Source organism: Narcine bancroftii, chromosome 3 (assembly GCF_036971445.1).
Source record: "Narcine bancroftii isolate sNarBan1 chromosome 3, sNarBan1.hap1, whole genome shotgun sequence".
Lineage (NCBI taxonomy): Eukaryota > Metazoa > Chordata > Chondrichthyes > Torpediniformes > Narcinidae > Narcine > Narcine bancroftii.
Genome location: NC_091471.1, coordinates 340,500,126 through 340,513,304, shown reverse-complemented (window position 1 = coordinate 340,513,304; position 13,179 = coordinate 340,500,126). Strand labels below are relative to the sequence as shown.

Genomic DNA, 13,179 nt, shown 5'->3' with positions numbered 1-13,179 from the left:
TACAACATCTAATTTCTTAATTTAGACACTTCATAGCTGCATGGACTCAAAACTATGTTTATTAACTCTCTCTTACTTTTGCTAATTCCAGTGAAAGGCCCTTGACCTAAACTTTAATGCTACACAAAGCCCTGGAACACCTGGACAGTAAAGATGCATTCATCAGGATGCTCTTTATCGACTACAGTTTGGCATTTAACACCATCATCCCCTCAAAACTGATCAGCAAACTCCAAGACCTGGGAGTTAACACTCCACTGTGTAATTGTATCATGGATTTCTGCACCTCAGGACCACATTGAGCAAGAATTGGTAAGAAATTCTCCTCCACCATCTCCATCAGTACCGGAGTACCACAGGGCTGCATTCTTAGCCCTCTGCTCTACTCACTTTACACCTACAACTGTGTGGCTCGGTAATACCATGGTAGAGGATTGTATAAAGAAAGATGATGAGTCAGCATGTAGGAGGGCGATTGAAAACTTGGCTGAACGGTGCACCAACAATAACCTTGTACTCAATGTCTCCAAAACTAAGGAACTGATTGTTGACTTCAGGGAGGGAAAACAAGAGGTAAACAATCCAGTGGTCTTTAGTGGATCAGCGGTGGAAAAGATGAGAAAATGTAAGTTCTTGGGTGTCACCATCTCAGAGTATTTTTCCTGGATCCAAAAAATTAATGGCATAATGAATAAAGCACGGCAGTGTCTCTACTGCCTCGGGAGTTTACAGAGGTTTGGTTTGACACCAGAAACATGGGCAAGTTTCTACAGATGTGTGGTGGAAAATAGCTGCATCGCAGTCTGGTATGCGGATACCAATTGCCCTGAGCATAAAGCCCTCCAAAAAGTAGTGGACACATCCAGGACATCACAGGCAAAACCCTCCCCACTATCAAGAACACCTACATGGAAAGCTGCCGTCGGAAAGCAGCAGCAATCATCAAGAATCCACACCACCCAGCACATGCTCTGTTCTTGCTGCTGCCATCAGAAAAGAGGTCTAGGTGCCACAAGACTCACACCACCTGGTTCAGGAAGAGCTGCTCCCCCTCCACCATCAGACTCCTCAACAACAAACTCAATCAGAGACTCATTTAAGGACCCTTTACTTGTGCACTTTATTGATTTCTTGTATTCTCTCTGTATTGCACAGTCAGTTTGTTTACATTTATTACCTGTTTACAGTTCTTTATTTGTTTACATGTTTACACTGTGTATATTTTTTTGCACTATCAATAATTCTGCCTCATCTGCAGAGAATCTCAGGGTTGTATGTGATAGCATGTATGTTCTCTGACAATAAATCTGAAATCTGTGTAAAGTGGTCCATTTGTGTTTACAGCACTTTCTATTTTTATTATTACGAGGAGTAATAAATTGGATGGTAAAGAAGTAGATAATAATTATTGGGAAAAGAGTTACAGATCACCAATGGGATGAACGAGTATTGGCTCACATTGTGTAAGGAATAATATAAAGATAATTGACATACACAGTATGGCAAGTTCACACATGGCAGGATTGTCTGAAAGATTAGATCACATGTAATCCATCATGATGGAGCAAACTGAGACACAAATTTAGGAATCAGCCAATAATAATGGATTTTTTTTTCAATTTGGAGTCCTAGTGCAGTAAATAAAACAGGGATGGGTCCACTGCTGTTCGTCATCTAATATTAACCATTTGGATAAGTATATAGTTGGCATGGTTAGTTAATTTTCCATTTGGTAGACAGTAAAGAAGGCAGCTGACGTTGACATTACCCCTCCATAAATCTTCGTCCGCGAAGCCAAGTCAAAGATGTGTTTAATGTTGTAAAGAACAATTTTAACATCAATTTTAATGTATGCAGCAAAAATGGTATAATAGGGCAGCTACTAGAAGACCAAATTGTAAATGTAGTGCTCAGTGAGTAGAGAGAGTTAATATTTTGGTGATTGTTGCAGCCCATCTACATTTTGAAAATCAAAGCAAATATGCAGATATAAAAAATCTGACATATAAAAGTTAAGTATTGGAAATATTCAGTCAGTCAAGCAGCATGTGAGAAGGAGAGAAACAGAATTAATAATTCATGTCAATCATCCTTTATCAGAACAGAGAATATGAGAGTTTAAATGTGTATTAATTGTGATAGTGTACAGAACAAAACTCTCCAGACACAATGCAATCAGACCCATCTCATGAATGGATCTCGGGGGGAAAAAAAGCAAAAAAAAAGTTACATATTGGAATTAGGGGCTGCAGATCAGTGGAGTTACTGAAAATCTGAAACAAAAGGGATAATCTGCCTTAAAGTAACAGGTGGATGACTTTGCATCAGTACAGGAAAGGAGAGTGATCTGAAATTATTCAATGCAATATTGAACAACACTGACTGCAATCTGCCAAGGCAGGAATCCAGGTACTGCAACAACAAAGTTATCAGAGATCATTCAACCCATCAAGCCAGCCTGTGCTAGTACTCAGAGCAATCTCACCATTCCTATTGTCCATCTATCACCTCAAAAGTATTCTCTATCACATTTTGTTTTTATTTCAATGCTCTTCAAATGTTTGTTGATAGCAGAACAGGCTGCCCATTTATTGAGGCAGGGAAATAGTGTTTTGAATTTGATAGCATTGTAGGGGAAATTGTTGAAATTTGGCAGCAACTGGAAACTATACAGGATATTCTCCATATTTGAGAAGTGAGAAAAATGATCCAGTGATTTGGGTTAATTGAGAATATGACATTTTTCTCACTGACAGGTTCCTGCTGTTGGGGGGGTGGGGTGGATTTTTGCTTTGATCTGAAGATTACCTTGTCCTCTGTGAAATAGGCATCATGGGGTTACTATGGAGATGATAATATGCCAGCCTGAAAATGTATTTTCTTGGGAGTCTGGGGTAAATTGTCTATTTGCCAATGCACAGACGAATCATTGATCAGGGAAGAAGTTAACATCACTGCTTTTTCATTTATTTCTGCAAACGGAAAAGTTGTCTCTGAGCAGTCAGTCGGACACTGCCTGAAACCAATCAGAGAAAGAAATTTAATTTCACTTAGGTTTTATGCATAAAGTGTGGGGACGCCAAAGCAAGACTGAGCTTTAAACAAGCACCTGGATTTACATTCCGAATCCCTTCATGTACCAGTTGTTCACTCACATTGACAAGGACTTTGATCTGGCTGTCCCCACAGCTTAAGAAATATGAGATCTGCTTTGGCGGAGATTTAATTTCACCTTGGTTGTTTCCAAACGCAAGATGTAGGAGCAAAGTTCCTTGCTTAAGTTAATTGTTTCTTAAATAAGGTACAAAAGGTATCAGCAGATGCCCCTTCCTGAATTGTGTTTATTATTTGCCATTATTGAAGAGAATTGTATTTTAGGAGCTATAAATCACTAAACATTTTGGTTAGAATCATACAATTTGGAGATACTCCCCAAACTCATTTAATCTCCAATCTGTAATGTTCTTTTTTTTCCCTCTTAACATTTATTTGTATTTAAAATGTATTAAAAAAGACTCACATCTAGCAATAATTCCTACTGCATTCAATGAAAGCAGCTCACGCCATCAATCCAAATAGCCTAAGAGCTGGACCTCTTCAAGACTTGTTCGTGTGTGTGATCACAGCCAATGGCAAAGCCGACTGCAACACTATCGCTGCAGGAATAAAGGCAGGCAGATCAATGGGCAAGAATGAATCAATTGTTGTCTGACATACATGTCCTATCTGCCTTTCAAGTTGCATCGGAAGGTCGCCGAGGGGCAAATATCGAAAGTTGCCTCCACACCCTATCTTAAAGGCGGTTCACTGACGTGCTGGGGAAACTCAGCAAGCCACGTAGCCGGGGCTCTCAACCTTTTTTTTTTGAACCCCGCTCACATCCTGTGGCATAGGCGCTCTGTGGTCAGTTCTTTCTTTCTTTTCTTTGGCTTGGCTTCGCGGACGAAGATTTATGGAGGGGTAATGTCCACGTCAGCTGCAGGCTCGTTGGTGGCTGACAAGACCGATGCGGGACAGGCAGACACGGTTGCAGTGGCTGCAAGGGAAAATTGGTGGGTTGGGGTTGGGTGTTGGGTTTTTCCTCCTTTGTCTTTTGTCAGTGAGGTGGGCTGCCCGCCGAACTGTGAGGCGCCAAGATGCACAGTTTGAGGCGATATCAGCCCACTGGCAGTGGTCAATGTGGCAGGCACCAAGAGATTTCTTTAGGCAGTCTAAGGAATTACTTAAAGTCCTATGTGAGTGGGGGGGAAATAGGTTGAGAACCATTGTCATAGAGGCTGTGCGACCTGATGAGGTTCTCCAGGTCTTTTGTGCATTGCCCTATAGACAACGCGCCTGCAGGCTTTACTGTTCTATTATCTCAAGGCGACATCTTAAGCAGGTTGTCCATGAACCCACCCCACCCCACCCCACCATTGCAGATTTTGCCTCCGAAATATCTTCGCTCGCAGGCTTCTCACAGACATTGACGTGGCTCTAAACCATTTCAAGGTGGGAATTCCCGCTGAGTTCCACGACCCACGTCCTTGAGGTCTTACCCACTCCCCCGCAAGTTGTTGAAGCGAAGTTGGGGGGGGGGGGGGTGGATTCTTTGAACTGAAAACTCTGGCAGAATCCACACTGAAAAGTTTTTGTCAATGTTTTAACGCAATAAGCAATTTCTAGGAGCAACTCAGAATGTGTGTGGGGGGGGGGGGAAGAACAAGCGCCCTGGAACAACACTTGTCTATCGATTTCCAAAGATAAAAGGTTACAACATTAAAAGGTGTGCTGTGTTTTCTAAATCGAATCGCTGCAATAGGTAGGTCCAAAGATGACTTGGACAGTGGACACGCTTGAATTTAGGCTGCAGATTTTCAATTCCAAGCATAATTTTCTAGCCATGACTAACCATGCATGCAACTAAACTTCATTTCAACATTAACAAATGGCAGGTTTAATTTGGAATGAAACCTTTCAGATCTCATTAACAGGTTGAGTTAACGCAAGCATCTTGCCTCTGTGGGAAGGGAATAGACGCGGGCGTTGATCCTTTATGGCTGGGGAATTCTTTGGCTGGGTCATCCCTTACACGCATTTCTACTAATTATAACCCATCCCTGTGAAAATGATAGTTGACAATCCCTTCAGGTCAATAAATCGGTCCAATTGTATTTCCATAAATGGTGAGGTCAGCTGTTCAGCGGACAACATTCTTTTTAAAAGCAAGGGTAGTGGGTGCTTCAGGGGCATCCTTCAGTGAGTGGACGGCAAGGTAGGTTCTCGCTCTACTTGTGATAGATTGAAAGGAGTTAAGTCATGTAAACCCTAGACTTGCTAATGCGACCATTGTGTGTAGGAGACCCCCTGATCGCCCTACTTCTAAATGAAAAGGGCAAGACTTTACATCCCCCCTCCCAAATTTAGTAGGCAATCAAAATTCACCGGGTCCATCTCTTTCTCGAGACGTCTTGCTTTCCATGCAGGGAACAAACTTAACAAGGGTCAATAATCCCCAACTTTAACGCAGCCACCCCTAATGGGAAGTGGATAACTCTTATCCTTAGTCCGGGACAGTCATTCTTAAAAAAAGGGACCATGACTCTGGAGCTGTCAGTAAGTCGTTAACATTGGGATGTTATGGTGGGTGGGGACGAGATCTGCGGTCGAAGGGCAAGACGTGGGGAATCACATCACACCTCGAAAGACTTCAGAGCTCAAAAGGATTAATTTCGTCAGCTCTGATCGATAATAATGAAATTTACCGCATTGTATTTGATTCCAGCTTCTGGCAGCTTGATAAGATTCGACACCTTCCAGTTTCTTGTCCAGAACAAGGTAACTATTGTACCGATCTTTAATTTTTTTAATCGTATATTTTAACCATAAAACTAAACAAACATTTTATATCAAGTAAAGCATTTTTTTTTAATGTAAAATCTCCAATTTTTGCACCTAATAGAAGATTGCTACAATCTGGCCCGATTTACATAAAATAGATACTCCGAAGGGTTTCGCTATTTAAAAAAAATCTTGACAGAATTATTCAAATAGATTTCGGAGCATGCAACTGACAACTCTAAAGTTTCTGAAGACTACAGAGATTTTCTTGGATCGTTTGGATATTAAAAAAAAAACAGCTGAAAATGTGCCTGTTGCCACGATGGTCGCCAAGCGCTACTTTGTCGACTGTGAGCATTGTAAGAATGTACTGTTCTTACTGGTTTGTAGCTAGCATTGGAATTGTGCCTAACCCAAAGGTCATGGCTGTCTAAATGAGAAGAGCCCTCAGCCTTGAGGTGCACATGTGCTGACAGTCAATGAGGAGGAGACATTGCTTCCAATTCGTACTGACTGTGGTCATCCGATGAGGAAGTCCAGGATGTGGACACCTCGAATCATACTAGATCAATAACACCAGGGAAACATTCTTCAGAAGGCAAAATGTTTTGCCTTCACTCATTGGTTTAAAACATCTCAAATCCAAACCTAGATTCAGCAACCCCCCCCTCACAGTAACCCATCTTCAAGGCTCTAAAGTGGGTTCCAGTGTACCTCAAGTAATTGGCTTTAACTTTTGAAAGATCTGCAGATGACGCAAGTCTGAAATAAAAACAGACAATTCTAAAATCACTGCAATGGCCGGCAGCATCGTCAAAGGAGAAAACGAGTAAATGTTTCAGGTGCAGACCCTGCATAGAGCGGGCGGAAGATATGGGACTTGAATCGGTAACTCAGCTTTCCTTTTGGGGGTTCCATCCTTTTAAGGGTTATTGGAATTGACAGACGGGTTGGCAAACTGACTCCACCTATGTCATTTTCACCTGGAGCATGGCTCCGAACTGCAGCTGTCTCAGAATGGCCTTGAATGGGTCAAGAAATGACAAAAATCCCACCAGGCCTGTGTTAATACACAGGTTGACACTGGGCATAGATTAAATATGACTGAACATGGTATTGACAGAGAAAAACACAAGAAGGACAAATACGGAAGAAATCCCCCCATAAATCATAAGGTGGAAATTTGATAAGCAAACAATTTACATTATACACTCTTAATATTCTTACCGTTTGGTTTCTACAGTGAGGCGCAACCATGAGTGGGGACGCTGAAATGGCTGTCTTCGGGGAGGCTGCAATTTTCCTGCGAAAGCCCGAGAAAGAAAGACTTGAAGCCCAAAATCGACCCTTTGAAGCTAAAACTGCATGCTTCTGTGTCGACCCAAAGAGGGAATTTACAAAAGGCACTATTAAGAGCAAAGAAGGTGGTAAAGTGGTTGTTGAAACCCAAGAGAAACAGGCACGTGGCGTGGTTAAAGCAGGCAATACTTTGGACTCAGTGGGGATGGGATTATAATTCTATTTCAAAGAATTAAACTAATATTTTTATTATCTTGCAGACGGTGACTCTTAAAGAGGACCAAGTCTTCCCAATGAATCCTCCAAAATTTGATAAAATTGAGGATATGGCAATGATGACCCATCTCAGTGAGCCGGCAGTGCTGTTTAACCTCAAAGAGCGTTATGCAGCCTGGATGATCTATGTAAGTGAATATTATTTTGCCAAAAAAAAGAGAGAATGATCAGAAACCTTCCTCTTTGCATACTTCTACAGATGTTGCCTTCTCTGCTTTTAGACATACTCTGGATTGTTCTGTGTCACAGTAAACCCCTATAAGTGGTTACCTGTGTACAATGCTGAGGTCGTGACTGGCTACCGGGGCAAGAAGCGTCAGGAAGCACCTCCCCACATCTTCTCCATCTCTGACAATGCTTATCAGTTCATGGCCACAGGTAATACACTCACTTTGCTAAGATTTTATCAATGCATTCATTACCATCAGGCTTTAAAACTCAGAATCAGAATTTATTGAAATGATCAAGTCACGATATTTAGTGTTTAGTGGCAGAATCATCGTGCAAATATAACCATCTTACAACATTACTATAAACAATAAAAACAATAGGGCACGAAAAGTAAGGCAGTGTCTTTGGTTCATTGATTGTTCAGGAATCTGATGGGAGCGGGGAAGAAGCTGTCCTTGTGTCATTGAGCACCGTTTTTAGGTTCATTTACCTTTTTCCAGATGGTAGCAGAGTGAAGAGCTCTTGGCCTGGGTGGTGGGGGTCTTTGGGGATTGAAGTGCCTTTTTAAGACACCGCTCGATGGAGTGAAGGCTGGTGCCTGTGATGTCACAGGCAGCATTAACAACCCTTTGGAGTTTATTCTTGTCCTGAGAGTTGGCGCCTCCTTACTAGGCTGTAATGCAACCTTCTAACATATAGAAGTTTACAAGAGTCTTCGGTGACACACTGAATCTCCTCAGACACCTCACAAAGTATAGCCAGTGGTGAGCCTTCTTTGTGATTTCAACAACGCGGAGGCTCCAGGATAGTTTCTTGGAGATGTCGACAGCCAGGAATTTTAAGTTCTTGACCCTCTCCACTACTGAGCCCTCGATGAGGACTGGGCCATGTTCCCCTGACTCTCTTCTGAAGTCCACAATCATCTTCTTGATTTTGACAAGGTTATTGTCCTTACACCATTCAACAAGCTGATCTATCTCCTTCCTGTACATTTCCTTATTGATGTTTGTGATTCTTCCAACAACTGCAGTGTCATCGGTATCAGGGTGGCCAACCTGAGTTAAGATCCTCTTTGACCAGCTGAGTTTCTCCAGCATTTTGCGTTTTTTACTTCAACCTCGTTATCTACAGATTTTCATGATTTACCCCTGTTACATTTTGCATGATCATTAACATTTGGGTTTTCTGTTCACAGACCGTGAAAACCAGTCCATTCTCATCACGTAAGAGTTTTTTTTTTTCATTTTTCAGGCATATGTTTTAATTATTAATTAATTTTAATTTATTAAACAAACTCCACACTTCTTTGTGCCTCCAGCGGAGAATCCGGTGCCGGGAAAACTGTGAACACCAAACGTGTCATTCAATACTTTGCATCAATTGCAGCCAGTAGTGACACGAAGAAAAAGGAGCAGAGTGTCAGTTCGCTGAAGGTAAGCCAACATGCTCTTTTGTGGAGGCGTGGATAAAACCGTTGGTATGGCGTTTCATGGGCAACCCAGCTCGGAACTTTATCATTATAGCCAACAATAAGGGTGTTTGCGCTATACAATATTGGTGACCAGCATAGAGCCTCTTGTGCTCCGTATCTCAATGAAGTATTATAATTACTTATCTCAAGTTTTTTTCAAAGAAGCTTCCCACTAATCAGTATCGTTTTTGTGTGTGTGTGTGTGTGTGTGTGTGTGTGTGTGTGTGTGTGTGAGTGTGGTATGAGAAAATCGAGAATGGATGAATTGATACAGCCTCTGCCCTGGTGCACTGAGTACCCCCTGCTTCTTATTCTTAATTCAAAATTCCACCATCGGCAGTTCCTGCGTTTTTCTGCTTCAAAAAGTATTTCAAGTTATTTTGATGCTGTCTAATGCTTCAAGAATGATCACTTTTGTTCTAAAGCATTAGTTTTCAAAATGCCACCCAACTCATATTCCACCTTATGGAATCCCTAATGCCATCAGTGCTCTGTCACTAGGAAGGCATTGCTTAAGGTGGGATGTGAGTGGGGAAAAAAGATTGAGAACTACTGCTCTAGACCCAATTGTTATTGAAATATTTTGCTTGAGAAAAGTTGTCATTGGTCCATTTTCTTTGGAGTTATGAAACCGTCCACATAATTAGTCAATTAGGCACGATTAAAACAACGGTTTTCAAACCTTTTCTTTCATACCTCACACACATCTTTAGCAATCCCTTATTAATCACAGAGCATTTATGGCATAGGGATTGCTTAAGTTGGAATGTGAGTTCGGGGGCAGTTTGAAAACTACTGAGAGTTGGGGGGAGGAGGTGTTATTGATATGTTGTTTCATTCAATAAAATTGCTATCTCATTGTTAATACTTGCAATTATACTTCTAGGGAACACTGGAGGATCAAATCATCCAGGCTAACCCTCTGCTGGAAGCTTTTGGTAATGCCAAGACAGTGAGAAATGACAACTCATCTCGCTTTGTAAGTGTGCAGTTCTGCGAACATTAAAAAAAATAATTGACATATTATCTGCATAAATTACAAAAACAACCAAAAAATAAATAATACTTGATTGCAAAGGCATCATTCAGGAATTTCAGCTAATATTTATTTCAACATTCTAATTTTAAGGGTAAATTCATTAGGATTCATTTTGGAACCACAGGAAAACTGGCCTCCGCTGATATTGAAACGTGTAAGTGTTCTAATAGTTTGGAAGTACAATCTAATATTTGTAACACTAATTAATTTATTGGAGAGAGCAATATTCTTGATGAACTGCTATACATCCAATATAGATCTGTTGGAGAAGTCCAGGGTGACATTCCAGCTGAAAGCAGAGAGAAGTTATCACATATTCTATCAGGTTATGTGCAACAAAAAGCCAGAAATAATTGGTATGAAATCATAGCATTCATGTAAAAAAAAAATTCAAATCCACGTTACAATTTGAAGAGCATGCAATCTAAATATATTATTTGATTTCAGAGATGTTGCTCATTACCAACAACCCCTACGACTTTCATTTTGTTAGCCAAGGTGAAATTTCTGTGGCCAGTATCGATGATGGTGAGGAACTGATAGCTACTGATGTAAGTTACATCACTTATCTCTGAGAATTTAGTGTTCCACCATTTGTCAGCACAGCTCTAAAGTTATTGGTGGTTCCTTTTGATCCCCAGGAAGCCATCGATATCTTGGGGTTCACGGCTGAAGAGAAAGTGGGCATCTATAAACTCACCGGTGCAGTCATGCACTATGGTAACCTAAAGTTCAAACAGAAGCAGCGAGAGGAACAAGCTGAGCCTGATGGCACAGAAGGTAATTTCAATTAAAATGAAAATTATATAAAAGAAGCTGCAGTTATGGAAATCTTTTCCTTTTAAAATATTTTTATTGAGTTTAACATATAAATCCTACATACAAAGTCTTCTAATATAAAAAATAGCATGTCTCTCTCTTCTCTCTTTGGCTTGGCTTCGCGGACAAAGATTTATGGAGGGGTAATGTCCACGTCAGCTGCAGGCTTGTTTGTGGCTGACAAGTCCGATGCGGGACAGGCAGACATGGTTGCAGCGGTTGCAAGGGAAAATTGGTGGGTTGGGCTTGGGTGTTGGGTTTTTCCTCCTTTGTCTTTTGTCAGTGAGGTGGGCTCTGCGGTCTTCTTCAAAGGAGGTTGCTGCCCGCCAAACTGTGAGGTGCCAAGATGCAGGGTTTGAGGCGATATCAGCCCACTGGCCAATGTGGTCAATGTGGCAGGCACCAAGAGATTTCTTTAAGCAGTCCTTGTACCTCTTCTTTGGTGCACCTCTGTCTCGGTGGCCAGTGGAGAGCTCGCCAAATAACACAATCTTGGGAAGGCGATGGTCCTCCATTCTGGAGATATGACCTACCCAGCGCAGTTGGATCTTCAGCAGCGTGGATTCGATGCTGTCGGCCTCTGCCATCTCGAGTACTTCGATGTTGGTGATGAAGTCGCTCCAATGAATGTTGTGGATGGAGCGGAGACAACGCTGGTGGAAGCGTTCTAGGAGCCGTAGGTGCTGCCGGTAGAGGACCCATGATTCGGAGCCGAACAGGAGCGTGGGTATGACAACGGCTCTGTATACGCTAATCTTTGTGAGGTTTTTCAGTTGGTTGTTTCTCCAGACTCTTTTGCATAGTCTTCCAAAGGCGCTCTTTGCCTTGGCGAGTCTGTTGTCTATCTCGTTGTCGATCCTTGCATCTGATGATATGGTGCAGCCGAGTTAGGTAAACTGGTTGACCGTTTTGAGTTCAGTGTGCCCGATAGAGATGTGGGGGGCTGGTAGTCATGGTGGGGAGGTGGCTGAAGGAGGACCTCAGTTTTCTTCAGGCTGACTTCCAGGCCAAACATTTTGGCAGTTTCCGCAAAACAGGACGTCAAGCGCTGAAGAGCTGGCTCTGAACGGGCAACTAAAGCGGCATCGTCTGCAAAGAGTAGTTCACGGACAAGTTGCTCTTGTGTCTTGGTGTGAGCTTGCAGGCGCCTCAGATTGAAGAGACTGCCATCCGTGCGGTACCGGATGTAAACAGCATCTTCATTGTTGAGGTCTTCCATGGCTTGTTTCAGCATCATGCTGAAGAAGATTGAAAAGAGGGTTGGTGCGAGAATGCAGCCTTACTTCACGCCATTGTTAATGGAGAAGGGTTCAGAGAGCTCATTGCTGTATCTGTCCCGACCTTGTTGGTTTTCGTGCAGTTGGATAACCATGTTGGCGAACTTTGGGGGGCATCCAAGGTGCTCTAGTATTTGCCAAAGCCCTTTCCTACTCATGGTGTCGAAGGCTTTGGTGAGGTCAACAAAGGTGATGTCGAGTCCTTTGTTTTGTTCTCTGCACTTTTTGTGGAGCTGTCTGAGGGCAAAGACCATGTCAGTAGTTCCTCTGTTTGCGCGAAAGCCGCACTGTGATTCTGGGAGAACATTTTCGGCGACACTAGGTATTATTCTATTTAGGAGAATCCTCGCGAAGATTTTGCCTGTAGTTTGAGCAGTCTGATTTCTCGCCTTTGTTTTTGTACAGGGTGATGATGATGGCATCACGAAGGTCCTGAGGCAGCTTTCCTTGGTCCCAGCAGAGCTTGAAAAATTCATGCAGTTTGGCATGCAGAGTTTTGCCGCCAGCCTTCCAGACCTCTGGGGGGGTGGATTCCATCCATACCTGCTGCTTTGCCACTTTTCAGTTGTTCAATTGCCTTATATGTCTCTGCCCCGGGTGAGGACCTCATACAGCTCTAGCCTTAAGGGCTGTTGAGGGAGCTGGAGCAGGGCGGATTCTTGGACTGAGTGGTTGGCACTGAAAAGAGATTGGAAGTTTTCTGACCATCGGTTGAGGATGGAGATCTTGTCGCTGAGGAGGACTTTGCCGTCTGAGCTGCGCAGTGGGCTTTAGACTTGGGGTGAGGGGCCGTACACAGCCTTTAGAGCCTCATAAAAACCCCTGAAATCGCCAATGTCCACACTGAGCTGGGTTCGTTTGGCGAGGCTAGTCCACCACTCATTTTGGATCTCCCGGAGTTTGCGCTGAAGATGGCTGCATGCGTGACGGAAGGCTCGTTTCTTCTCTGGCCAGGACTGCTTTGCAAGGTGAGCCTGGTGGGCAGCTCACTTCTTTGCCAGCAGCTC

At 42.7% G+C, this 13,179-nt stretch overlaps 1 protein-coding gene across 1 annotated transcript in view; it reads left to right on the top strand.

The window, feature by feature from the left end:
* The first annotated feature begins 7,075 nt into the window (after positions 1 to 7,075).
* LOC138759295 (myosin-4-like) overlaps positions 7,076 to 13,179 on the top strand; it is a 31,749-nt gene continuing 25,645 nt past the window's right edge. Inside the window, exons 1-10 of the mRNA XM_069929488.1 lie at positions 7,076 to 7,291; positions 7,380 to 7,523; positions 7,617 to 7,773; positions 8,762 to 8,789; positions 8,885 to 8,999; positions 9,924 to 10,016; positions 10,167 to 10,230; positions 10,334 to 10,432; positions 10,524 to 10,627; positions 10,718 to 10,856. Of these exons, the coding sequence (XP_069785589.1) occupies positions 7,076 to 7,291; positions 7,380 to 7,523; positions 7,617 to 7,773; positions 8,762 to 8,789; positions 8,885 to 8,999; positions 9,924 to 10,016; positions 10,167 to 10,230; positions 10,334 to 10,432; positions 10,524 to 10,627; positions 10,718 to 10,856 (1,159 nt within the window). The remainder of the gene's footprint in view (positions 7,292 to 7,379; positions 7,524 to 7,616; positions 7,774 to 8,761; positions 8,790 to 8,884; positions 9,000 to 9,923; positions 10,017 to 10,166; positions 10,231 to 10,333; positions 10,433 to 10,523; positions 10,628 to 10,717; positions 10,857 to 13,179) is intronic.